The following is a 27,265-nucleotide window of genomic DNA, read 5'->3' as shown; positions in this document are numbered from 1 at the left end:
TTGGTATGTCTGCAAGAACTGTGTTAAGCTACATGTTTAAAAAAGCATCTCTAATTATCAGTTCAAATGAACTAGAGATGAAATAAATTAGTCATCAGTTCCTGGCTTTATAACTATATCTGTCCACGTGCGGTGGCTCACGCCTGTAATCCTAGCACTTTGGGAGGCCGAGGCAAGTGGATCACCTGAGGTCAGGAGTTCAAGACCAGCCTGACCAAGATGGCACTCCCCACATCTCTACTAAAAATTCAAAAATTAGTCAGGCGTGGTGGCATGTGCCTGTAGTTCCAGCTACTTAGGAAGCTGAGACAGAATTGCTTGAACTCGGAGGTAGAGGGTGCAGTGGGCCAAGATCGTGCCACTGCACTCCAGCCTGGGTGACAGAGCGAGACTCCATCTCACAACAACAACAACCAAAAAGCCCACATCTAAGCTGGGCATGGCAGCTCATGCCTGTAATGGGAGCCCGAGCACTTTGGGAGGCCGAGGCAGGTGATCGCTTGAGGCGGGTGATCGCAGGAGTTCAACACCAGCCTAGGCAACACAATGAGACAAAAATACAAAAATAAAATACAAAATACAAAAAATACAAAAATGAGCCAGGCATGGAGGCGTGCACCTGTATGTAGTCCCAGCTACTCGGGTGGCTGAGGCAGCAGGATCAGCTGAGCAATAGTGAGGTTGGGGCTGTGGTGAGCCATGATTGCACCACTGCACTTCAGCCTGGGCAACAGAGTGAAATTCTGTAAAAAAAAAAAAAAAAAAAAAAAAGAAAACTTCATCATAATCCCCAGAAATGATGTGAAACACAAAGACAGCACGGCAGACCCCACAGAGGCGAGATGCTGGGGATGCTCACTGCATGCCATGGGAAAGTCCTCCCCACAGCTTGCTCAGAGACAAGGTGGAATGTGAAGGTTAACTCAGCCTTCTGGGCTCTGTCCTGGGTGAAGGGGTCCCTGGGAGAGCATGCCCTGCTGAGGTGCAGCGAGGTTCTGTGAGAAAAGCACACTCATCAGTCTGACTCACACTGCACCCGGTCTGTTTTCCTTCGTGGGAAAATGAGATTTCTGTCCATTGGTTTTCTTCCTCCACTAAAGCTGTTGGTTGTTACTTCTGAATGTAATATAAAAATATTTTGCCCTGCTCCTACTCAAAATATGTTCAGTAAAATAAAAATAAATTAAAACAAGTTATTACGCAGCATGGGAGAAGTGGCAAGGCTGCATATTAAAACACAGAAAAGTAAAATCTTGCCCTGAGGACTTGTCATCTGCATCAGAGACTTGCAAGCAATTCTCAAGGCTGGTTCCTCTACCTCAGGGGTGTCCAGTCTTTTGCCTTCCCTGGGCCACACTGGAAGAACTGCCTTGGGCCATACACAGAATACACTAACACTAACAATAGTGAAGAGCTTAAAAAAAAAAATCTCATAAGGTCCTAAGAAAGTTTCCGAATTTGTGTTGGGCCACATTTGAAGCCATCCTGGGCCGCACGTGGCCGCAGGTTGGACAAGCCTGCTCTCCCTCTACAGAGGCAGATCGGATCTACTTTCATGAGTCAGAACAAAGCTTTTAAAAAGTGAAAGTCACTTCTTTAGTGTTGGCTTTGGTGGTGGGCTCAGTGGGCTCAGCAGGCCCCGCAGAGAGAGACCGAGCCTGCTGCACGTTTGGGTGACTGCGCAGGCGCACTCGGCTTTAACAGGGAGGCTTTCGCTGAGCGCTACCGCTGCTCTCCATGGAACCTGAAGCCCAGTGACGTGGCTGCCCTGTCCTGGGTTTCACAGGGTCTTGACTAGTTAGTGCTCCTGTCATGCCATCCTTGACCACAAAAAATAAACTTAGCAGAAGAGAGAAACTTTAAGTAATGTAAAACCTAGCATGGAACCTTTGAAATTTTACAGAGAAATAGTAAATTGACAACGAATGCACATCTTTCCTTTTATTTGAAAAGACAATTCACCTAACTGTGTTGACCCTGCATCCCTTTCTGTATGGACAAGAGGTAAGAAAATGACTCCTTGAAGCATGACTGTCAGTGTGCGTCAGTGTATCGGGGGACTGGCACAGCATGAGCGATCAAGTCTCTTACCCATCCACAGCAAGAACCCGGGAGCATGACAAAGGGAACGCATGTTACCTGTAGAAGGGGTTCATCCTGCACCCACATGCAGTAGAAGAGCCCCTTCCAGATTTTTAGAAGTTCTTCCTGACTGAAACCTCCTGGAAGGCAAAACAATACAAACATCTTAGAGTCTATGCATCTCCTTTCTTCAAGTCTAGAAAGTGGTGAAGGACCACATACATTTTAATTCTCTTTCGTTTGCACGTCTTTTTAAAAAATTGAAGCAAACATTTCCTTATTGTTATAAAAGAAACACAAATAAATTACTACTGTACCTGCAGCTTTATCAGCTACGTAGGGTGGCAGTGGTGGCCCGGCCTCAGCGTGAGGAAGCAAATGCCATCACAATACAAAATTCATGAACAAAGTGGCCGCTTATGAAATCAGCTCCCCATCAAGGCCCTCCCCACCCACCACGTGCAGCCATCCTGCACACCGACATTTTTGCTTGTCTTGTGAAGTAAAACTGCAAATCTTACAAGAGATGCGGGGGACTTGCTCAAGTCATATGAAGCCCCAGCAACGGGCAGCCCCACTTCCGAGGAACAGAAAACTAGCCAGGCTGAGGACACAGGAGCTCCAAACAGTACATCTGAAAGTCAAAGGCCTAGGAAAGGGCCCGGGGACACTGATACTGCTTTGGAATATTTTTGCAAAAATTACCTTTTAAGGATCCTAGTATGAGGTCAAAAATGGCTGCCTCCTAGTCACCCTCCCTGTAACAGTGATCATTTACTGCGGCATCACCAGGGTTGGCTTTGTCAATCACCCTCCCTGTAACAGTGATCGTTTACTGTGGCATCACCAGGGTTGGCTTTGTTCTGACTCTAGCCACTCAGGGCTCTACCTCTGCCTTCATGAGCTATGACTGAGTGACCAGTCTCGTTCAGCCTTAGATCTCCTGAGTAGACCCCAGGTGTCATAAAGTATTTGCTGACTGACATAAAGAATCACAAAATGATAAGGCAGGTATACACTCTTGGGAGTTTCCAAGCCTATGGACCATGAAATTAGAACACAAACAGACTCCTCAAGTCTTGACGTGTGTTACAAATGGTCCTTATTAGGATTTTACTAGGATATCCTAGGAGAAATCTTTTGGAGCAATAACGTGCTATAAACTAGATGAATGCAAACAAATATTTAGAATCAATGTTATCTTAATACTCCAAAAGATGCTTAAAAAGTGACAAAAAGGGCCGGGCGTGGTGGCTCATGCCTGTAATCTCAGCACTTTGGGAGGCCGAGGTGGGCGGATCATGAGGTCAGAAGATGGAGACCATCCTCACTAACACAGTGAAACCCCGTCTCTACTAAAAATACAAAAAAAATTAGCCGGGCGCGGTGATGGGCACCTGTAGTCCCAGCTACTCCGGAGGCTGAGGCAGTAGAATGGCGTGAACCCGGGAGGTAGAGTTTGCAGTGAGCCGAGATCGTGCCATTGCACTCCAGCTTGGGCGACAGAGCGAGACTGTCTCCAAAAAAAAAAAAAAGTGACAAAAACACCTTTTTTGATGGACCAAAGCTTAGTGTATTCAGAGTGCGTTTATCTTAATTTACAGGTATTGATTTCCACTTTACTAAGGGTCTTTCTCCCATCAACAATTTTATAATGGTACATTTTGATTTTTTTTTTTTTTTTTTTGAGACAGAGTCTTGCTCTGTTGCCCAAGCTGGAGTGCAGTGGCACAATCTAGGTTCACTGCAACCTCCGCCTCCCAGGTTCAAGCGATTCTCCTGCTTCAGCCTCAAGAGTAGCTGGGATTATAGGCACGCGCCACCACGCCTGGCTAATTTTTTGTGTTTTTAGTGGAGACAAGGTTTCACCATGTTGGCCAGGCTGGTCCAGAACTCCTGACCTCAGGTGATCTGCTGGCCTCGGCCTCCCAAAGTGCTGGGATTACTGGCATGAGCCACCACGCCCGGCCTGCATTTTGATTCTTTTATGATAGTTTTCCATGTAAAACCAAGATATCAGGAACTAACATAAAACTAGTTTATTAAAGTATATTTCCTTTCACAGTTGGAGAGAAGATGAACCAACTGGTTCTCTTGCCCTCTTGTTATGAACAAGTCATACTGGGGATCCTCACGTGGATAATGTAAGTATGGTATGAGTGATAAACCCCACTACAGCTGAGCCAACTGCGGTCATGATTGCAGTAACTTTTTTTTTCTTGGTCACAGTGACCTGCACTTATATTTAATCATGTTCAAAGGCCACATATATCCCCAGTGAATTGAAGGCTTTGGGCAAGGATCACAAATAGCTGCTAAAACATTAGACGAAAAGATATCACCCACGCATGGTGGCTCACTTGAGCTCAGCAGTTTGAGACCAGCCTGGGCAACACAGCAAAACCCAGTATCTACAACACTGTACTCCATGGAGCTTGGGCGACAGAGCAAGACCCTTTCTTAAACACACACACACACACCAACAACAAAACCAAAAAATTGGCAGGGCGTGGTGGCATGTGCCTGTAGTCCCAAGTACTCAGGTGGCTGAGGTGGGAGGATGACCTGAGCCCAGGAATTTGAGGCTGCAGTAAGCTATAATCGTGCCACTGCACTCCAACCTGGCAACAGAGCAACTCTGCCTCTCAAACAAACAAGCAAACAAACAAACAAATGATGTTAAGAAACTTGAAAGTGGATGTGTCACACCATCAACACCCAAACCCACTGACTGATCATTAACATGCACCGGGAATAATCACGCATCAGATGCCAGAGGTGATGCCAACAGGAAGAACGCTGCACCTACCTGTGAAGTATTCTTACAAAAGTAAAAAAAAAAAAACCAACAAAAAAACACCCAACTGTGTCAAATCTTAACTATTAATACTAGTTTATAGGAAATACAGGGGACAGAGGAACATGCTAAGTGAGACAACAGGATGCAGTCAACAAACCCCAAATATGTGAAACTCTACAAGGCATATGACCCATGTCCTCCAACAAATAAACTGTACAGAAAAAAAAGATGGGTAAGAACTGTTAGATTTTTAAGAGCGTCTTGGCAGACATATTACCCAAATGCAATGAGTGGTCCTCATTTGGATTGCTCGTAAAAAACATTTGATGAGAAAAACTGAACAGATTGGATATTTCATGCTATTAAGGATTTTTTTTTTTTTTTTTGAGACAGTTTCACTTTTTTGCCCAGGCTGGAGTGCAGTGGTGCAATCTTGGCTCACTGCAACCTCTGCTGCCCGGGTTCAAGTGATTCTCCTGCCTCAGCCTCCCAAGTAGCTGGGATTACAGGCACCTGCCGCCGCACCCAGCTAAGTTTTGTAGTTTTTAGTAGAGACGGGGTTTCGCCATGTTGGCCAGGATGGTTTCAGTCTCTTGAGCTCGTGATCCGCCCGCCTCGGCCTCCCATAGTGCTGGGATTACAGGTGCGAGCCACCACGCCTGGCTGCCATGCTAGTTTTAAGGGTAAAGTGAAGCACAACTTTGTGCAGGAGCTCAACTGCTGGTGCCAGAACCTTGTTTTTCTCCACTGCAACCTCTGCTGCCCCAAAGATTGTCTCCATTCTCAGACAGGCTCCACTTGTGTTACAAGGTGGCTGGGAGCAGGTACAAACTGTGTGTTCTCTTCAAGTCCAGTAAGGAGAGAGCTAGAGACTCCTAAGGACTGAGCAAGAAGATTTTTACCTGCAGAGGGTCGCTTGGCTTTTCTTGAACCTGTCCTGTGGCCAAGGGAATTCTGATGAATTGGCGGAAGCCGCCTCCTCTCCATGTGGGGTAAGCCCCACCCAGACCACAGAGTCCCTCCACACCCTGCTTGAAGGTGGAGAGCCTTGGAGGGGAATCACAATGTAGCTGCCCAGCAAGGACAAGGAGTGCCCTGAGCCTGACCCCATGCAGTAACCTGGGTCCTTTAAATCCTCTTTTTGTGTTTAAGTTGGTTAATGCTCCTGCCCTTCCAGTTGCATCATTGTCTTAGTCTGTCGCGCCGCTATAAAGGAACACCTGACGCTAAGAGGTTTATTTGGCTCGAGGCTCTGCAGGCTGTACAAGCATGGCTCCAGCATCTGCTTCTGGTGAGGACCTCAGGGAGTGTCCCGTCTTGGCTGGAGGGGAAGAGGAGTTGTCATGTCACATAGCAAGAGAGGAGGAAGGTGCCAGGCTCTTTAACAGTCAGGAACTAGGAACCAGGAGTGAGCACTCATTTAATCCCAAGAGAATGGCACCAATATTCTCCATGAGGCAAGAGAATCGCTGGAACCCAGGAGAGAGGTTTCAGTGAGCCAAGATCACACCACTGCATTCCAGCCTGAGTGACAGAGCGAGACTCCATCTCAAAAAATAAACAAATAAATAAAATAAAATAAAACTAGCGTGGCGTGGATGTTCTGTCAAGTTGCAACTGAAAGAGTCCTAACTAATAAAAACACGGTTATTGCAAAGAACCTTACCACCATCAAAGTGATATAATCACAAGCTTGTCTTGCTCCTTGCCTCCTGAATCCCAGGCTCTGAACCAGAGGGACTGATGGAACCTGTCTGATGTGCATCTTTCCAGATCTTTCCTGTGCATTTATTTACAGAACAGTTACAGGTAGTGCAGAAAAGCACAGTTGTCTGTATGACCTAAATGGCATAATATTCTGTATTCTGGTCTTTCTCACTTAAAAACAGCATATTTATCTCCAGATGGTTTTGTAAGTATACCATTGGGTCAAGCCAACAGTAAGTGATAATGTGGTCTGCCCAGCATCTGCTATGGATAGCCCACGCCTATAACAGGCAAAGGCACAGTATGATGTGCTACAGAGGCATTCATAATGGACAACAGTAGATTCTGACAGAGTGACAATAGACCCTGGACAGTGGGCAGCAAAGTGGGCTGGGTGAGTAATACCCGCTTGCCTGCTGCCATGGATGACGTGCCTTTGCTTTGCTTCTCTTTTGCTGTCTGCCATGATTGTGAGGCCTCCCCAGCCATGTGGAACTGTGAGTCCATTAAACCTCTTTCCTTTATAAATTACCCAGTCTCCAGTGTGTCTTTATTAGCAGCGTGAGAACAGGCTAATACAATCAGAAAAGATACTCTGATTGTCTCTTTTCTAGGAGGCAACAGAGTAGCACGGAAACAAACCTTGGCTCAGGCCCCAACTTCCTACTGACAAGGGCCCAGTATTAGAAAACTGTCAACTGACTTTTGGGCCTCAGTTCTATCACCTATACTATATGAAAGATTTATTGTTAGGGTCAAGCCCAAGACATGTGAAAACACTGTAAGAACAAAACACTACTGAGTTGGTGAGATATTACAATAATAATTGTCTCACTTTCTATTCCTAGGATTTATTCACATTTTGTTCCCTTTTCTTTCTTTTTCTTGAGACAAAACAAGTTTTGCTCTTGTTGCCCAGGCTGGAGTGCAATGGTGTGATCTTGGCTCACTGCAACCGCCGCCTTCTGGGTTCAGGTGATTCTCCTGCCTCAGCCTCCCGAGTAGCTGGGATTACAGGCATGTGCCACCACGGCTGGCTAATTTTGTATTTTTAGTAGAGACAGGGTTTCTCCCTGTTGGTCAGGCTGGTCTCGAACTCCCAACCTCAGGGGAGATCTACCCGCCTTGGCCTCCCAAAGTGTTGGGATTATAGGCGTGAGCCACTGTGCCCGGCCCATTTTGTTCCCTTTTAAAACATCTATTTTCCATTTATGTCTGTGTGTGTGTGTTCACCTAGGAATTTGATAAAAACAAGCCACCAATTTTTGAAGTATTCAAAGTAAAAGAGAGAAATGCTCATTACTGAATTACTTTCAAAGCTCTGAGAGGCAAAGTACATTATCTGAAGCAGTTTGGTTTCACCAGTCTTGTCTTCTCTATTTTCTTCTTGGGGCTAAATTTCTTAAACTTAATACAACTATGTTTTTACAACAATACAGTATAGGTTTAGTTATTTCAAAATGAATGAGGTAGGACAGGTGCAGTGGCTCACTCCTATAATCCAGCACTTTGGGAGGCCGAGGTGGGCAGATCACCTGAGGTCAGGAGTTCAAGACCAGCCTCGCCATCACAGAGTGAAACCCTGTCTCTACTAAAAAAAATACAAAAATTAGCTGGGCGTGGTGGTGCATGCCTGCAGTCCCAGCTACTTGAGAAGCTGAGGCAGGAGAATCGCTTGAACCTGGGAGGTGGAGGTTGCAGTGAGCTGAGATTGTGCCACTGCACTCCAGCCTGGGTGACAGAGCAAGTCTCTGTCTCTCAAAAAAAACAAAAACAAAGGCTGGGCATGGTGTGGCTCACACCTATAATCCCAGCACTTTGAGAGGCCTAGGCGGGCGGATCATGAGGTCAGGAGCTCAAGACCAGCCTGGCCAACATGGTGAAACACGGTCTCTACTAAAAACACAAAAATTAGCCAGGTGTGGTGGTGGGCCCTCCCAGCTACTCGGGACGGTGAGGCAGGAGAATCGCTTGAAACTGGACGGTGGAGGTTGCAGTTAGCAGAGATCGTGCTATTGCACTCCAGCCTGGGTGAAAGAGCGAAACTCTGTCTCAAAAAACAAAAACACACAAAACAAATGAGGTAAACATCAAAGCGAGACATGTAGACATGTGAAATATCAGTAAGTTTTGAAATGAGCAAATCCAACAGCTACTCTCACCATGCAATGAGCCCAGGAGCCATTTTAGATGGGGGTAAAGTGTTATACTTGAACACACCCCAGCGTCAGAACATCCACAACTCCTATTTATTATAACTCTTGGGTAGAGAGAACGCTAACCCCATCATTATAAAAAAACTTATTTCCTCCATCATCTACACTGAATCTAATACAGCATCAACCATAAGATGTACTGTTATTTTGTATGCTGCCAAAAAGAAAGCAATGATACAAATGAAATTGTCACCTGGTTGATTTTGGGATGCCTCCCCATTTTAGTCAATATTTTTAAAGTTGCAGAACTGATAAGATAGGCAGGGATTGTCTGTTTTGTTCACTGCTATATTCCCAGTGCCAAGAATAGCGTACATAATAGTACACAGTTGGCAGTCCATAAATGTTTGCTAAATATATGAATGAACGAATGAATTGGAACAAATAAGCTCTTATGAATGAAAGCCATGGAGAGTGATCATTTTATGACTGTGAGTACCCAACTTGAACAGTTAGAGCAGGAGCGCAACATTCTGTTACTTAAAGCAATACAAAGATTTCCAATTTATTTTTAAAATTACAAAGCTATCTATGTTGCTGCAGAACAGCTCATGCTTCAGGAAGAGTGATATCTCACATTTCCTTTATGATGCCTAAGACAAGATGCAAAAAAGTTTGAGCCTGTCATCGGGAGTTAAATGTCAGGCCAAGCTATTTCCAAACTTGTGTTTTAATTGTGATGGGGCATAGCTGTGGTGGAGACCTTGTGTTTTCTTGTCCCATTATCACTGTCCATGACGTTCACGCTGCAGAGTTATTTTTTGAAGGCCCATTGTACTCCATGCAATGTGGTGGTGAACAAGATATACAAGACAAGTCACTCTGGGTGTGATAGGCACTAACCAGACAGGACTCTGGAGCACTGGTGTAAACTGGTCTTAGGCCCCCGCATAACCTCAGCATTTGCAAATCCTGGGCTGGCCCACCAAAGGGTTTGAGCAAAAGCCTCTGTCTAGGCTGTCTTAGCACCATAAGTATTGCCTCTGGTCTTCCACTCTTGTATAGGCCAAGACCTTTTATGGTTGGATGTACTCCCACTTCTGGCTAAGAAAACAGATGGAAGCTTACAGTGTTTTGGGAGAAGAATGACACGTTGATAATTAAGAAGCAATGTAGCTAAGTGCTACAACAGAGACACAGTGGATGTTTTAGAACCCTGGAGGAGTAGGGCAAGATGCTAGGAGAGGCTTTTTGAAGGAAGTGATACTGAACTGAATGCTGGCAGTGAAGAAGGTGTGGGATTCTCTGCAGAGTGAACAGGAGAAGCAAAGGCAGAGAGGTGAGAAATTGTGTGCTGTACACCAAGAACCATGACCATGACCGGTTCTGTTGACGGAACATGAAGCAGTCACACGGGGCTTAGGCAGGAAGAGCACCTGAGGACGCATCATGACTTGCAGACACTGAATTTCAAAAAATATTGGTGATGTGGGATCAGATTTGTTTTAGGAAGATGACCCTGGGCTGGTCTGTGGAGGACAGATTCCTGGGGACACAAATGAAGTTAAGGAGACCAGTTAGGAAATATGCAGTTGCAGAAGTTTGGGTGAGATACAAAGGGCCCACGGTCAGAGAATTTATTTCATCAGGAGGCGAAGGAGGGAGGACTGAGGGACACTGGATGTGGGCCAGGGGAAGAGGATGACGAAGACAGAGGAGTCCAGGACAATCCCGTGTGTCCAGCTGGAATCTGAATGGCTAGTGGGAACCAGCAACCAAAAGAAAAGAAAACAGGTGGCAGCAGAGCAGCAGCAGAGAACAGGCTTTCGGGGAAAGAAAATAGAACGTTTTTTGGCATCCTGAGTGCGAGGTGCCAGGTAGAAAAGCCAGGCTAGCAAGGCACATCACATCCGAGCTGCAAGTAGGAAAGGGCTGGGTCAACAATTTAGGTTTAGAAACCACCAGCATATATGGGGTACCTGGGACTGTGAGAGTAAACAAAATCTCTTGGGGAGATTCTTAACAGAATCAAAGTCAGGAATTTTGGTCTTTATTCCTTTTTCTACCAGACTTCCCAGGAAAGTGTATTTTTTTTTTTTTGGGTAGTCTGGTGATTTCTCTTAAAAATAAAACAAGCTGAGAATGTCAGTGATGGGGGAGATAATATCTGTTCTTTTAAGCAGATTCTAAATGTATTAGTACCATCAGTAACTAAATCAAACTTCATCTTAAAACCTCTATCACACATTGTAGTTCATATTGTATGGGCTCACTCAAGAGTTTACAGAAAATATTTTTGGATCGGGCAAATGAAATCATTCAACAGCAGTGCCGTTAAAATCTAAACTACAAAGCCCTGTGTGATCTGGCCACTGCCTACATCTCCAACTTCATCTCATAACACTCGCCCCGCCAACCCCAACTTATTGGTCTTTCAAACCACTCCTAGGGCACGTGAAGCTCTTTCCTGCCTCTGCATAGGCGGTTTCCGCTCATCTCTCTTCAGATCTGAGGTGAACATCACCCCAGAAAGGCCTTCCCAGAACAGCCTATCAAGAAGAGCAACCTCCTTCCCTTTTTGCTATTACCTGGTTTTCTTTTTCCTTTCCTTTCCTTTTCTTTTTGAGACAGAGTTTCGCTCTTGTTGCCTAGGCTGGAGTGCAATGGTGCGATCTCGGCTCACCGCAACCTCCGCCTCCCAGGTTCAAGCGATTCTCCTGCCTCAGCCTCCCGAGTATTGAGATTACAGGCATGCACCACCATGCCCAGCTAATTTTGTATTTTTAATAGAGCCGGGGTTTCACCATGTTGGCCCGGCTGGTCTCGAACTCCCGACCTCAGGTGATCCGCCCGCCTCGGCTTCCCACGGTGCTGGGATTACATGCGTGAGACACGGCGCCCGGCCTACTACCTGGTTTTCATTTCCTTTACTACACTTACACAAGGTCTACTTTATTTGCCTGTTTGCCTCCTTGCTTTATTACTAATAGATCCTCGAGGGTAGTGATTCTGTCTTCTCTCCTGCAGCCCCGTCACGTGAAGGTGCTGGTCAAAGGAAGGCGGCAATCACCGACCGGACACCAGGGCAAATCAGGCCACCCCAGCGATTCGAGATGCCGGCTGGGGAATCGGACCCATGTGGGTCTTTTCTCAGCTTCCCCGCTTACTGTGACTTTCACAAGTAACGGAACCCCCTCAACCCGTTTCCTTAAGTGTAAAAAGGCACTAGACACAGCAAGAAGCGGTTCTGGCAGCGCGAAAACCGAAGCACACGCTGGGTGTCACGACAACACGTGGAAGCCGCATTCCGTGCCGGGGCCGCAGCCCCAACCCCGGCCCCCCGCCCGCCATGTGGCGCTGCTGACCGCCGCCGTGCGCCCACCTGTCTCCCTCTGCGTCTTCACGCTGATGTACTGGCGCAGCTTCTTCACCGCTCGGTCCCGGATGCCCTTCTCGCTGGACGCCAGCCGCTGGGCAAACTGGATCTCGGCCGGCTGCATGGCGGGGGCCATCGCGCCCACTGGAGCATCCCCGGCCGCGCAACCCGCGGTGCTGCTGCCGCCAGCCGAGCGCTGCGGAGCAGGCAGCCACCGTCCGCCCGGGCCGCGACTGCACAGAAGGCGGCGGCGGCGCGCGGGCTGATGGCGTCACAAAGGCGCCGCCGCTCGCAGCGCGCTCTGGGAGTGAGCGTGGCCGTGACCCTGGCAGCTGGCGGAGCGGCCCAGCCTGTGTGCACGTGGCGCCGGCGCTGCCTTTCGGTTGCCAGAATTCAGGCTGTAGACGGCGAGGTTAGCCAGGGTTAGGACTTGGCCAGGAAGAGACGGAAGGCTGTTTGTAAACGGTCTAGGATTTTTTCTTTGTTTTTGAGACAGGGTCTTCCTCTGTCGCCCAGGCTGGAATGCAGTGGCGCGATCTTGGCGGTGATCCTGGCTCACTGCAGCCTCAACCTCCCAGACTCAAGCGATCCTCCCATCTCGACCGCCCAAGTGGCTGAGACTACAGGCGCGCGCCATCACGCCCCACTACTTGTTATTTTTTTGTAGAGACGGTGTCTCGCTATGTTGCCCAGGCTGGTCTCAAACTCCTGGGCTCAAGCAATCCTCCCGCGTCGGCCTCCCTGATCGTTGGGATTACAGGCTTGAGCCACCGTGCCTGGCCACGGTCTAGGATCTTTAATCCCATTTAGCACACCTGGTTGAGCCAGCAGCTCACCTGCGATCTCCGTGGCGTGGAGTTTTTAACTATGGAGCCCCCGGGCCCCCGGGTGGAGTTGAGACTGGAAGGAAAGGCCAGCACTGGGGCCTGTTGAGCGGGTGGAGAGCTCGCCTTCCTCCAGCGCCTGCAGAGGCTTGGGCAGGTCGGCGCGCCCCTACCCCGGAGCCCTGGTGCCAGTGCAGGGGCGCCCGCGCAGGCGTCCCGAGGCCTGGAGAGCACGCGCGCTTCCAGGGGAGTTGGGCAGGGCGGGCTGCTTGCTAATTCCAGAGAGGGAAGAAATCTTAGCTTTGGGTTCATCTAAAACCCGAGGCCATCCTATATTTTGCGGACTCAGCGGGCGTGCTGGGGCAAATTAATGGACTAGGTCACTGCACACCTAGCGGGGGTTATCTCAGTTGCTCCGCTCAGTTATCTGGGCGACCTCCCGAGGTGCCTGTTGACACAAAAATTCAACCCTTAACATAAAAGCGCCTGAATCCGAGCGAGGGAAGGCGAACGGCGGAGGCGAGGTTTCCAGCAAAGACTGCCCGTTTGAACGCAGTCCCCCTTAGTGTAGCATTCCTCGCCAAACAGGAAAGGACCCATCCGATTTATTTTACTTGACACTTACATCAGGGGCTGACTTTCCTTCTGCTTTGCAGATAACAAGTTTAAAACCCCGGCTAAGCCAGAAGAGCCAAAGTGGGACCTCGCCAAGGCCACTCCTCGCTCTCTAGGCCGAGAATACTGCGCAAATTCTGCGAGGTTTGAGCCCGGCGGCTCTCCGTTCCCGACCCCTGGCGCGGACACGTTCCCGCGCTTTCTGGCGTGAGGGGTCAGAGGGCGCGCCGACGCGCAGGCGAACGGAGCCTAGGCGGCAGCGGCCATGGGCGAAGCGGGCGCCGCTGAGGAGGCCTGCCGGGTCAGTGAGGAAGCCCTGGCCGCCGCCAGCATGTTTGAGCCGTCGCCATTCACTTCCTTCAGGGCCTTGCTCCGTGCGCTCCGAGACGGGGCCCGCTGTCGCGTGCTTGGGGGAAGCCTGGAGACTTCCTCCCCTCACAGCGTGGGCTGGGCCAGAGCGGGGTGGTGACCTGGGTGGGAGGCGACTTCGCCTCCAAACCCACGCGGGGACCCGGTCTGTGAGGCTGCGCGCGGTGGGGGCACTCAGTGGCGCCAAAGCGGGCATGGGAGCGTGGGATGGATGGTCACTCTCCTCTCTGCCCTGTGGAAGCCCAGTTCCCCTCCGAAGGCCGTGGCCCCCTGCTTCGGGACTTAGCGTCAGGCTTAGAGAGAATCTGCCCTCCATCGATTTTATAACTGTAACTGATTGCATGCGATGGAGAAGGCGCTTGGACTCTGGGGCCAGATCCGTGTTCACATCCTGCTTCCACCCGTTATTAATTGTGCTGCATTGAAAGTCATCTAGCTCCCGTGCCTTAATTTCCATCTAGACAATCTTGGAAGCTTGGGGTGAATAGTAGGTGAGATCACGGGCGGAGGGCTTGGCAAACCCAGTAGGAAACTAGATGACTTCCTTTTCCTCCTGATTAGTTTGGTGCTGCAATGATAAAAAGTTGCAGGGGTTTTCTTTGACTTTTAGGAATAGAGCTCTTGTATGACTTTTCTTTTTCGTGGTCTTGCTCTGTTGCCCAGACTGGAGTGCAGTGGTATGATCATAGCTCACTGCAGCCTCCAACTCCTGAGCTCAAGCCTTCTTCCCGTGTCAGCCTGCTGAGTATAGGCGCCCGCCACCACACCTGGCTAATTTTTGTATTTTTAGTGAGATGGAGTTTCACCATATTGGTCAGGCTGGTCTTGAACTCCTGACCTCAGGTGATCCACCCGCCTCGGCCTCCCAAAGTGCTGGGATTACAGGCGCAAGCCACTGCGCCGGGCCTCCTGGGCACGTTTTCATATTTTTATAGTGACAGGGTCTCTATGTTGCCCAGACTGGTCTTGAACTCCTGGCCTCCCAAATTCCTGGGATTTCAAGTGTGAGCCACCATGCCTGGCCTGTTTGTCCTTATTATTTTTAACATCTGGCTCCCTTTTTGAAGGCTGAAGCTTCAGCTTTCAAAATGTTTATATATACATAAAACATATCTATAGCAGAACATACAGTAGGTAGAGACATGATTTGAAACAACGATGCACATAAGAGGCATGAAAGAAAAGCAAGTTAACTTGGGCTGTTGTTTTTTTTGTCATGTGAAGAGAAATATAATAAGATCTGCTTGTTCTTTTAGCACATGGGAACTAAAGAGGAATTTGTTAAAGTCAGAAAGAAGGACCTGGAACGGCTGACAACTGAAGTGATGCAAATACGGGACTTCTTACCCAGAATACTAAATGGGGAGGTGCTGGAGAGCTTCCAGAAATTAAAGGTTGTAGAAAAAAGTGAGTCTCCATTTTCAGCAGTCATTGGTGATAACAGTAATTTGTTCTAGCAGATTTACCTTAGGTAAATAATTGTAAACAAATTTTAAGGTACTCTTATAGTCCTTGTGATGATATTTGGGAGAGTCTGATGACCTAAGAAAGGGAGGTTTCCTCAATGTAGTGACTTGGACATATGTAAGTTGGTGTAAGTTGGTTGCCAGTTTTCTGAGCATCTGTTAACAGCTTCTCTTTCTCTCTCACTCTCTTCATTGGCAGAAGAATTTCATACTTTTGATAACTGAAAAGCTCTATTCTGAAAATTAAGTACTTACTGTGTAAGTTAAGGATCTTGCCATATGGAAACCTTGCATGGAGTTTACTTGTCAGTAGAGATAGCTGGAAGTGTGTTCACTTATCTTTAGGTGGATGGGTGAGCCAGTTTCTAGAACTGATTGAAGTTTAGGCTTTCTGGTGTCCATTCAGACTTGAGATTTGAGCTGAGCCATTATGGTGAATACCAGCCTATTGAAGTTCCTGGACATATTCTGAGATTGTCTTAGCACTTGCTTGATTGAGGCCGAATCATGATTAAATCAGCCTTTGACGGTAAAGGCCAATTTACTGCATGACATTTGGTTGTTAGCCCTCCCTGTGTGCCCTCTAGAAAAGGTGCATCCAGGGGGCCCAGGTAGGTGTAGCACTCGTCCAGACAAGAAGATAGCTCACCCCAAGAATATGAGTTTCTGGCATGTGCAAATGTATCTGGTCAGTGGGCCAGCCATATCCAGTTAGAAGGGACAGTTCTCGTCCACAGCACCTTGTCCTGTTTATATTCTCTCCGAAGTCCTCGGATCCATTCTTCTCTGCCCTATGGTGTGCTCTGGGAGGTAGAGCCCTGCAGATGGGGTTCTCCTGGTTCCCTTGCTGGCTGCCAGTGAGGCTCACCAATGGAAGGCATTGCTGGGTGGAGACAGAGGTTGAGGTGTTTCTTTCTGCTCCCTCCCTGCTTTGCTGCTGTTTTGTGGCAGTAGCTGCATCCCTCCACAACAAAGACTCCTGTCTAGAGGCCTCTTCCATAGTTCTAGCCCTTGCTGTACTCCTGCTCCTGTGGCTGTAGGGCTGTTGCTAGTCCCTGGGTACCTCACTGTCCCTTGGTGGTTCTGTTATCTCTGCTCTCCCCTCTGTAAGTGGTCCTTTCAGAAAAGTCTCAACATCTGGGTTGATTTCTTTTTCCCACTGGGCCTCTGCTGGATACATGGCTTGTCACTGGTTGCCAAAATGTCAGGTCATTGACTTCTAATTTCCCTGGTTTTGATTTCATGCTCATCCAGCAACTTTCTGAGATTAGTCATTCCTTGTGCATTTATCTTCAGGAAAGGAAGGTAAATAGGCATACACCAGTAGCACTGTATGGCAGCCTGCTGGTTGGTTATATTCTCACTATAAATTAATAAACTGGCACTCTAAAAAATACATCAGGGTCTCATGAGTTAGTTAACATGAATGTCTTTAGTGATCAGTCCCCCTGCCACAATCAAACCGAGTGAGGGCCACAAACAAATCTGTGGTCACTTGATCACAGTCTGACTTTGGGAGATCTTATTTCATAGTCCTGGCCTCCCCCAGGCTATAGAGTCACCTTTTTTCCCATAGTCTCTCTAGCAATTCCTGCTTATTCCCCTTGGCTGAAATTTATCCTTCTCTGCTTAGCAGCCTTCAAATAGGGCTTGAGGCTCAGGCCCAGGCCCCTCTTCTTGCCTCACCCCATGGCTTCTCCCTAGGCAGTCTCATGCATACTCATAGCTTCAGTTACCATCTTGATGCCAGGGGCTGCTGGATTTACTCTCTGGCCCAGAACTCTCCAAGCTCACGGCTTCGTGCCTGACTCCTACTTGGCATTTCTTCCTGCTTGTTTCATGATTATTTCAAGTTCTGAATGTTTGCCCTAGCCTAATCCATCTAAGGTCACCAGGAACAGACCCACAGTCTAACAGAGTGAGGGTTATGGCTCTTTGCAGTGAGGAAGACCATACCAGAACACCGAGAAACCATGGGGCTTCTCAACAAAGAAGAGGATAGAGTTGTTCTAGGACTTGGAGACAGAGTGGTATTAGGTGAAGCATAAATGAAGCAAAAATAGAACTGTGTCTAAAGGGACCAATATTAATTCTGACTGTGAAGTGGGCTCAGGTCCCGTTTCCTTGAAAACTACAACAGTCATAATAGACGTGGAACATTGTTATAGAAATCCCTTACTTGAAGCTCTGCAGTAGCTGGAAATAGGGTTCTTTTCTGTGTCACAGTGACTCAGATCCTGCAGGCAAGAGTGGGATCTTCCTACTTGTATAATTTCAAACAACAAAATTTCTGCGAGTCTGGGATTTTACAGAATAAGGCTTCTCAGTGAATGAGAAGTTAGCAGTCACTTGAAGAAGAGGTCATTATGACACGTTACAGTTGCATTGTCTTTAAGAGATATTTTCTGTTAACTTGGCACCTGACTTTATCTGTGTTTGTTATTCCAGCCTGACAGAAGTCAGGACAGACTTTTGCTTTCTTGGTGCAAGCTAATTTTTACTTCCTGTTGTCATATCTGCCTCATGCTATCTGTCCCCTGCCCCTGTCTTACACTGGCCTGCCTCAGTCTCCCCAGAGCACCAACACCCAGACTAGAGACCCAGGAGTCTTCCTTGTTACCTGTCTCTCTTCCTCACTACTTCCCATGAAACCTGTCCGCTGGTAAGTCTTGCGAGTGTTACTTCATGGATGCATCCTGAATCATCAGCCTGCGTCTGTCTCGACTGCTGTGTTCTGCCTCCTCCTGGCGATCTCCTCACTGCCACTCTCCAGTCCCTCGGACACACTGTAGCCTGAGTAGTTTATGGCAGTTCAATCTGATGATGCCATTCACCTGTGTAAGTCTTCAAAAGCTTCTCTTTGTTTTTAGGATAAAGAACAAAAACCTAAAAACCCCACCCAAACTCACTATTATCCAAAAACCTAAACAAAACCATACTCGGGCTTAAAAGGCTTTATATTATTGGTCACAGCCCCGGCCCAGAGTCACCGCCTAATCTGACTACCTCGACATGATTCATCTTCCTTTGAAATGTTGTCAGGGTACCCTGTGCTTCTCCTTCAGACACATGGTTTTATTTCCATTTTACTTTATAAGTTGTTGGGAGTGCAGGGCCCCTGATTTTGTCTGTCATTATCTCCCTGGCTGATTATTTGGTCTTGAGGGAGCACCCTACTGTCTCTGCATGCCCTTCTTTCCTTCTCTCTCTTCCTTCCTTCTCCCTCCCCTCCTCTCCCCTCTTCCCTCCCCTTCTCTTCCCTTCCTTTCCCTTTTCTCTCTTTCTCTCTCTCTGTCTCTCTTTCTCTCTTCCGAGTCTCACTCTGTTGCCCAGGCTTGAGTGCAGTGGCATGATCTCAGCTCACTGCAACCCTGCAACCTCTGCCTCCTGGGTTCAAGCGATTCTCTTGCCTCAGCCTCCCAAGTAGCTGTGATTACAGGTGTGTGCCACCACGCCAGCTAATTTTTGTATTTTTAGTTAGAGACCAGGTTTCACCACGTTGGCCAGACTAGTCTTGAACTCCTGACCTCAGGTGATCTGCCCACCTCGGCCTCCCAAAGCACTGGATTACAGTCATGAGCCACTGCGCTTGGCCTGATGCCCTTCTTTCTAGTTTGCAGTCCTATCTCATGAAACGCACATGTGCTCCAGGAAACGTGGTGTTAAGAGAAAGGAAGGATCAGATTGGGCTGGGCTGGTTCCAGGAGGGTTACTGTGGCCTCCTAAGGCATCTTTTATCTAATTTTGGCTTTTGAGTTTTTACCATTTAGGCAACATCAATAAAAATAAAAATTTTTCTTTTTATAAGGCCTAGATCTGAAGGCCCTCCCCAAGCCTTCCCACGAGCCTGACTTCCTTGGCTAATCATGCTAGACATGACTCTAAGAATAGAGCTCTACAGAGGAAATTCACGATTGTACTGTGGCAGCAAGAGCCGTTTGACATACTGATTCTTCTACTCTCCCACTAGCCCTATGGTCCAGTATCCACTCCTTTTGCTTCTAGAGGTTAATGTGCGCTTCCAGTTTTTTTTTTTTTTGAGACGGAGTCTTGCTCTGTCACCCAGGCTGCAGTGCAGTGGTGTGATCTCGGCTCACTGCAAGCTCTGCCTCCCGGGTTCAAGCTATTCTCCTGCCTCAGCCTCCAGAGTAGCTGGGAATACAGGCGCCTGCCATCATGCCTGGCTAATTTTTGTATTTTTAGTAGAGACAGGGTTGCACCATATTGGCCACGCTGGTCTCGATCTCCTGACCTCAAGTGATCTGCCTGCCTCGGCCTCCCAAAGTGCTGAGATTACAGACATGAGTCACCATGTGCTTCCAATCTTAAGCAGTGACAAAATGCAACCTGAAGGTAGGAATGAATGCAGCAGGCAGGGAAGGAGTAGACCTGATTTGAGAAGTTTCTTTTAGAGTGTGGATATAATTTTGTTTGGATGGGCTTAGGCTATACAGTAACTTGTAAGCCAGCTAGAGGATTGAGGTGACACATCGAGTAGCGAATGGGGCTTGATTTTGATTCTAGCGCAGCATCTACCTTTGGGAGGACTGGGCAAGGTAAGTGGCAGTTTGCAATAATACTGACGAAGGTGTTGCCTAAGAGTCTTAGGGAGTTGATGGGTACTGGGGAGAGGCATGATTTGTTAGAAGGAGAAGGGGAGATATTCTAGGCCAGCGGGGTGGCATGTGAAAGTCACACATAGGATTGAGCAGGACCGATTGCAGGTTCATCAGCTAGTGTTTGATTGCTGTATGGAGTAAGGATTGGGGGTATAGCAGAATTAGGGATGGAAAATGAGCAGTTTATGGAAGACAATCATAGATTGTTTTTAATTTGAGATGAGAGTCAACTGGAAATTACCACATGGAAATAACCATCAAAATAGTGATCAAAATGACGTTTTTAGGAGAATGGTTTTTATAGGTGAGTGTAGGATAGGTTTGAGGAATTGGGTGGAAGATGAATTAGAGCATTCTTCAAGGAAGGTCGTGGGTTCCATTAGTGTGTGGGACTGTGGCTATATGGATGGAATGGAAGGGACGTTTGATTAGTCTCGGTGGTGAAGTCAGGACAAAGTGTCATGATTTACGATCGGCAGTGAGAGTATGGAGATAAAGGATCGTCTATATACTGCTTGCTGATTAGTGTCTACAAAATGTGGACAGTAATGCTTACCTCATAGGCTATGGCAAAGCTTAAAATGAGATAAGCTCTGTAAAGTGTGTGCCACTGTGCCTGGCTCATGGGAGTCCCCGGTAAATAACACCTCCTCAGATGGTGTGGGAAACTATGTGAACCCTTGGGGAAATAAAGAGACACTCCAATTCACAGCCCAGCAGCTTAGCTTCTGGCTCGGCCATTGTCACTTCTTGAGTTTGGGAAAAGTTTAGGGAGGTTCGAGTAAGACTCACGTATGTTTGCAAGAGATGTAAACCGGGCCGGGTGCGGTGGCTCACGCCTGTAATCCCAACACTTTGGGAAGCCAAGGCTGGCAGATCACTTGAGGTCAGGAGTTCGAGACCAGACTGGCGGACAAGGTGAAACCCCATCTCTACTAAAAATAGAGAAATTAGCCGGGTGTGATGGCATGTACCTGTAATCCCGGCTACTCAGGAGGCTGAGGCAGGAGAATCGCTTGAACCCAGGAGGCAGAGGTTGCAGTGAGCTCAGATCATGCCACTGCACTCTGACCTGGGTGACAAAGTGAGACTCCATCTCAAAAAAAAAAAAAAAGCAAGCCTGAAAACACTATAGGAACCTCCATTTGACTTGCTAAGGTAGTGGCACTTAATTACTTAGTAAAATATCACCCTCTGTTTTCTCTCATCCCTTCTTGTGCTTTATTCATCCAACAGTGTTGAATAAATCAGTGGGTATCAAAAATTTGTTTAAAACTAGGAAAATCCTATTTTTTTATAAATAAAATGTTATGGGTCGGGCGCGGTGGCTCACACCTGTAATCCCAGCACTTTGGGAGGCCGAGGTGGGCAGATCACGAGGTCAGGAGATCGAGACCATCCTGGCTAACATGGTGAAACCCTGTATCTACTAAAAATACAAAAATTAGCCAGGCATGGTGGTGGGCACCTGTAGTCCCAGCTTCTTGGGAGGCTGAGGCAGGAGAATGGCGTGAACCCAGGAGGCGGAGCTTGCAGTGAGCCGAGATCGCGCCACTGTACTCTAGCCTGGGTAACCGAGTGAGACTCCGTCTCAAAAAAAAAATTCTGTAATAGTATATGATGGTTCTAGATGTAAAATAGATGAAAATTGTATTTTCTGATATTTATTTTAAAAATTGTTTTAGAACATTTACTTATAAAATCAGTAAGTACAATGAAGGTGGTGTGGTGAAAACAAAAATTTAGTATCAGGGATTTTGGAAGATACTTGGATGATCACCTTCAGCATCCAGTTCATTTTTAGTTTTGCTTGTGAAGTAGCAAGAAGACACAATCCCACAGATAAGGAGTTGCAGATGGTGGTTTTGAAATAGTTCACCTAGCAATATGAAGACACTTTATAATTAAACTGATACGAAGCTTGAAATAAGAGGAGACAGATATTTTTGTTTTACAATCAAATCGCTAAGATCTAGCAATTCTTTGCTTTCCTTGATTGGCAATTGTTCATTTTGGAGAGAAATAATAAAAAAGCCATTCAGTCTGTTTAAATCTTCATTGTCTTACAGAAAACACTTTTCATGCATTATGCGGCATTTGATAGTTTGGCACCTTAGCGGCAGTCAGATATTCACTGACAGTCTCAGAGGAGCTGGAATTATTTTTGTATGTTGACAGCACACCTAAAATTTTGGCCTCATTTCTGAAATAATTAAAATGTTAAATAATTTTAATCTTTTAAAATTTATTTGTTTATATATTTTTTGATATTAATGTGAACCAGCCTTGTTTTGGTCATTGAAAATATCAGCAGTGAATGCAAACTAGTGCAGCCATGATACGCTGGTGAGATATTTGACCAACAGATTTTTCTTCCCTTTTTTTTGAGATGGAGTCTCCCTCTGTCACCCAGGCTGGAGTGCAGTGGCATGATCTTGACTCAATGCAACCCCAGCCTTCCTGGTTCATGCCATTCTCCTGCCTCAGCCTCCCGAGTAGCTGGGACTACAGGTGCGCGCCATCGTGCCCGGCTCATTTTTATATTTAAAATTAAAAAAAAACCAAAAAACCAAAAAAACAAACAAAAGGCCAGGCGCGGTCAGCACACCTGTAATCCCAGCTACTTGGGAGGCTGAGGCAGGAGAGTCGCTTGAGCCCGTAAGGTAGAAGTGACAGTGAGTTGAGATCATGCCACTGCACTCTAGCCTGGGCAACAGAGGGAAACTCCATCTCAAAAAAATTTTTTTAAATTAAATAAATAAATGATGAGCAAATGAGGCAAACAAAATGTTAATAGTAGGTAAGTCTGGGTAAAGAGAGATACAGGCATTTTTTTTTTTTTGGCATTAGTTTTTGTGAATTTGAAATTACTTCCAAATAAAAAGTTTAAATAACATTGTAAAATGGAGATATTAATTAAATGTTTATGGGACTGTAATTGTTCCCCAGGTACTCTTAGATTCTTAGCAGTAGGATTTGAAAACCACTGCACTATGTGATTTCTAAAGTGTAGGATATTTTGAGATTAATTTCCTGATAGTTTGATATGGGGTACCCCCGTTTCAGTTCTGGGAAGAATTATTTGTAGTCTATAGAAATAAGAACTTGAGAAATATCCATGAGGAGTGGAACCAAAGAGTCAGCACCAAAAAAGGATTATTACTTTGACTCGGAGTTTATTGTGGCCCAAATGAAAGAACATCAAGAGTGTATCACATCCATATCCTGGCAGGGAACAAAAGGAGTAAACAGAGTAAAGTGAAGAGATTAAAGTGTGATCAGGGTTCGGGGAACCAGTGCCTGGAGAAAGAAGCACCCAGGAACTAACGGGTGGAGTGCCATTGCCTCCCCTGGGCTGAAGGAGCAGGAGAAGGGAGAGAGGTACCAGACGTGGTGAGAGGCGTTGCTCCGGACAAGATGCTTGACAGCACCTGTGACAACCCTGAAGGATGAAGCCCAGCAGGGAGGATGGAGTGGGGAGACATGTCCCACCCTTAGTCATCTTCTCCAGTCCTCCAGTTTCCTGCGGGGCTGCTACTGCATCCAACAGGAAGCCATAGGATGAGGGAGCCCTGTTGCTGTGGGTCTTCACATCTGCCTCTTGGGGCACAGATCAGGGTGCAGATTGTCCAGAACACAGGAAAGTAGAGGAAAAAAAACACTTGGGGAGCTTATGGACAGAGAAGGTGGAAAGGTGGTCAGGATGGAGGGGGAAGAGGTGTGTAGTGTTTGAATATCACCCGTGACCGCTCCACTGTTCATGTCATATATGTGTGTCAGTGAATGAAAAGCAAAATTCCCTGACTCTGGTTTGGGAAATCAACAGAATTAATTTGAGTTCAGCAAGATTGATTTTTGTTTTTTTTTTTGTTTTTTTTTTTTTTTTTTTTTTTTTTTGAGATGAAGTCTTGCTCTGTTGCCCAGGCTGGAGTGCATTGGCGTGATCTTGGCTCACTGCAGCCTCTGCCTTCCAGGTTCAAGCAATCCTCACACCTCAGCCTCCCGAGTAGCTGGGACTATGGGCATGTACCACCATGCCGGGCTAATTTTCGTATTTTTAGTAGAGACGGGGTTTCGCCATGTTGTCTAGGCTGCTCTTGAACTCCTGACCTCACATACCGGGTGATAAATGGTAAGATAAATTGACGCCATTTGTGCAGTTTTCTTTGATTAGTGTTTTAGAAACCCTTATTTTCATTTCTAGCTTTCTGTACCCTCCCTGTGAATAAGTTGAGCATCAAGAGACACAGCCATTCTCATGTTATTAGACCTGTATTAAGAAGGGATTATGGACTGCATGCAGCAGCTCACGCCTGTAATCACAGCACTTTGGGAGGCCAAGATGGGCAGATCACTTGAGGTCAGGAGTTCAAGATCAGCCTAGCCAACATAGTGAAACCACATCTCTACTAAAAATACAAAAATTATCCAGGCGTGGTTGGTGGCGGGCGCCTGTAGTCCCAGCTACTTGGGAGGCTGGATTGAGGGGATCACTTGAACCTGGGAGGCCCTGGCTGCAGTGAGCTGAGATCGCCCCACTGCACTCCAGCCTGGGCAACAGAGAGACTCCGTCTCAAAAAAAAAAAAAAAAAAAAATGTTTCAGAAGATACATAGATGTTTAAATGGTCTATGATTTAGGTTGTTTGTAATATTCACTGTTTATATTATTTCTCTCTCTGGGCTTAAAAAAATTATAAAAGTAACATATTCTTATTGTATAAGAATGAGACATACAGATAAAGTAGCCATGTGTTTTTCTTGGTTCAAAGATTAGCAGAAGGAATGTATAAAGAAGTGAAATAAATTTATGTGACAAATATTTATGTATTGCCTACTATATTCCATATAGACATTTGGAGGGTAGGCATAGAAGAAAACCTATGCAAATCCCTGCCTTCAGGGTGCTTTTAGGTAGCATGCATACGGTGGGGCCAAGTTGAAAATGCAAGGTCAGGGTTCTGTTCCAAGGCAGCAGCAATGCTTCCATCTGGCCACAAGGCGGCGGCCTCATACAGCAGAAGGGCACTTGCCATCTCCCCAGGAGCCTGGCGTAGATGGGTGTGGCCTCCCTGATGACTGACTGGAATTCTATGAGATTGCCTACTGTAGAGTGGGATGTTTTAACCCTGTCCCTCTGGTATGTTAACTTACACTAGCAGCTGTCTAGAACAAGTGATTATGAAATTACCATAATGCAAGAGAGTCCTTTTGGGTGGTCAAAGTTAATTCCCACAGGTTTTTACACGTGATAAGGCTTGTAGAGATTTCCTATCTCCTTTACCATGTTTGAGTAATATATAGTTTAATAGTAGAAGCCAAATTTAACAGTTAAATGTAAAGAAAAAATTTTAAATCACAAATTTCATCTTAGTTTTTCAGTTTGTTCATTTTTGTCTATGACCATAGGTGGTATTTCATATGATGATTGTAGTGTGTATGTGTATAAATAATGTATTTCCATTTAACATTGTCACAAATAATGCAAGTATGTAGTTTTTAAAGCATAGTGCTTGCTAGTTGATTTTTTGGTTAGGATTAGGATAAAATCAAGAATTCCAGTAAAAGTCATTGTGGCACAATATTTCTTAAAAGAGCAGAAAATGAAACTGATTTGAGGGAGAGGAAATAGTCCAAAGGCACTTTGCTCTATTTCTGAGAAACACTTTTTTTTTTTTTTTTTTTTTAAGAGATGGGAGTCTTACCCTGGCTGGTCTCGAACTTACGGCCTCAAGTGATCCTCCCACCTCAGCTTTCCAAAGTGCTGGAATTACACAGGCGTAAGCCACTGAGCCTGGCCCCTAAGAAACACATTTTATAAGAAGCTTTGCCAGCCAATTTTATAATGTTTAGCTGGTCTGCATATTTACTTTTAGGTTCTAATCTTTCTTCTAGGACAGGGTCTCTAGAAAATTTAGAGACTAGCTTGCTTGCTTCCTTCCTTTATTAACGTTTCCTTTAGAGCTTTTGGGATACACATGTGGTTCTAAGCAGTCCCCACAAGTTTCTTATTCTGGCTTCCTGTTGTCCTCTCAGACCCCTAGATTCGAAAGCCCTACCCCCTTCTCGTTTGTTTGCACATAGTTGAGGAAGTGTGTGTGAGCTTTTTCTCCTCTAGGGTGGAGTAATGTTCTGTTTTCCAGGCGCCTGGCTCTTTGAGGCTTTCTCACTCATGGCAAGTGACAGTACAAGAATGAGACAGATAACCAGAGTTGCCTTGTGTTTTTCTCAGTTCAAGGATTAGGAGAGGGAATGTGTAAAGAAGTGAAATTCCTTCATGTGGCAAATATTAGGTAGCTGCCTTCCATTACTCTCCATTTTTTTGCTCTTTCACGTTTCTGTGGATGGGTTCACGTGTTTGCTGTTGCTGGTCGTGTGTTGTGTGTTCATTTTATTTTATTGGTGATGGGAGACCAGGTTATTGCCCAGAGGTAGTTCTCGAAGTGTGGGTTCCAGACAGGCAGCATGAGTCTCATCTGGGAACTTGTTAGAAATGTAAATTCTCAGGCTCACCCCAGACGTTCCAAATTGGAAACTCTGTGGATGGGACCCAGCTGACTCTGTATTATCAAGTCCTCCAGGGATTCTGATGTACACTAAAGTTTGAGAATCACTGTCCTAAAGCATCACTACTTTAATCAAAGAAGTTAGACCATTAGCTCTTAGCACCGTCAAATCTTGGTATATGTTGGCATAAAAACTGATGATTTCCTAGCTCTTGAGATCAAACACTTAAAAATTTGTATTATGTATTCGATTTTTTTGAATGTCAGTATTTCTGCAACATAATACTTTAAAGTTGATAATACTTTTGCTTGATTTATTGACGTGGATTTTTTTGGGATTTTTGTTGGCTGTTGTTGACTCATCAACTAAATGAGTGTGGTGGAGAGGAAGTATTATGTAGTTCCCACTCTTTCACTATAGCATTTTCTCATTTTTGTCACTGTTCTTTCCCTCCTCCAGTGCCTACTACTGCAGTTGTTCCCATTGAGTCAGTCTGCCAGTGGGTGACACTAGCTTTGTAAATCAGCCTGTGCTGGCGCCGTGCACTCCCTGAGCTGCCTTCTGCTTTTCATGGAGTAGCGACAAGTCTGTGCTATGAGACAGTCGGGCTTCTCAGCTCTGCGTTCCATCCTTTAAATAACACGTTTTCTTGAAGCCTTGAGTACTAGTCTGGCAGTAAAGTGAAGCCTTAAAAACACAAAACAGAAAACAACCAAAGTCCTTTGTGCTGTGGGCTAAAAACTGAG

General features: G+C 46.2%; 2 protein-coding genes across 4 annotated transcripts in view; one reads left to right on the top strand and one right to left on the bottom strand.

The window, feature by feature from the left end:
• The window catches only part of RRP1B (ribosomal RNA processing 1B), a 36,925-nt gene extending 24,557 nt beyond the window's left edge, over nucleotides 1-12,368 (bottom strand). Inside the window, exons 1-2 of the mRNA XM_030806206.1 lie at nucleotides 12,128-12,368; nucleotides 2,140-2,222 (exon numbers count right to left, since the gene is read on the bottom strand). Coding sequence (XP_030662066.1) covers nucleotides 2,140-2,222; nucleotides 12,128-12,257 — 213 coding nt within the window. The 5' untranslated portion in view covers nucleotides 12,258-12,368. The remainder of the gene's footprint in view (nucleotides 1-2,139; nucleotides 2,223-12,127) is intronic.
• Nucleotides 12,369-12,419: 51 nt separating this feature from the next.
• Nucleotides 12,420-27,265, top strand: part of HSF2BP (heat shock transcription factor 2 binding protein) — a 148,363-nt gene continuing 133,517 nt past the window's right edge. For all 3 annotated transcript variants that reach the window (XM_030806353.1, XM_003277355.3, XM_030806354.1), the window contains exons 1-3: nucleotides 12,420-12,533; nucleotides 13,602-13,861; nucleotides 15,186-15,336. In XM_030806353.1, coding sequence (XP_030662213.1) covers nucleotides 13,826-13,861; nucleotides 15,186-15,336 — 187 coding nt within the window. In that variant the 5' untranslated portion in view covers nucleotides 12,420-12,533; nucleotides 13,602-13,825. The remainder of the gene's footprint in view (nucleotides 12,534-13,601; nucleotides 13,862-15,185; nucleotides 15,337-27,265) is intronic.

The sequence above is a fragment of the Nomascus leucogenys genome, chromosome 25 (genome assembly GCF_006542625.1).
Source record: "Nomascus leucogenys isolate Asia chromosome 25, Asia_NLE_v1, whole genome shotgun sequence".
Taxonomy (NCBI): domain Eukaryota; kingdom Metazoa; phylum Chordata; class Mammalia; order Primates; family Hylobatidae; genus Nomascus; species Nomascus leucogenys.
This window is presented reverse-complemented; position numbering and strand designations above follow the sequence as displayed.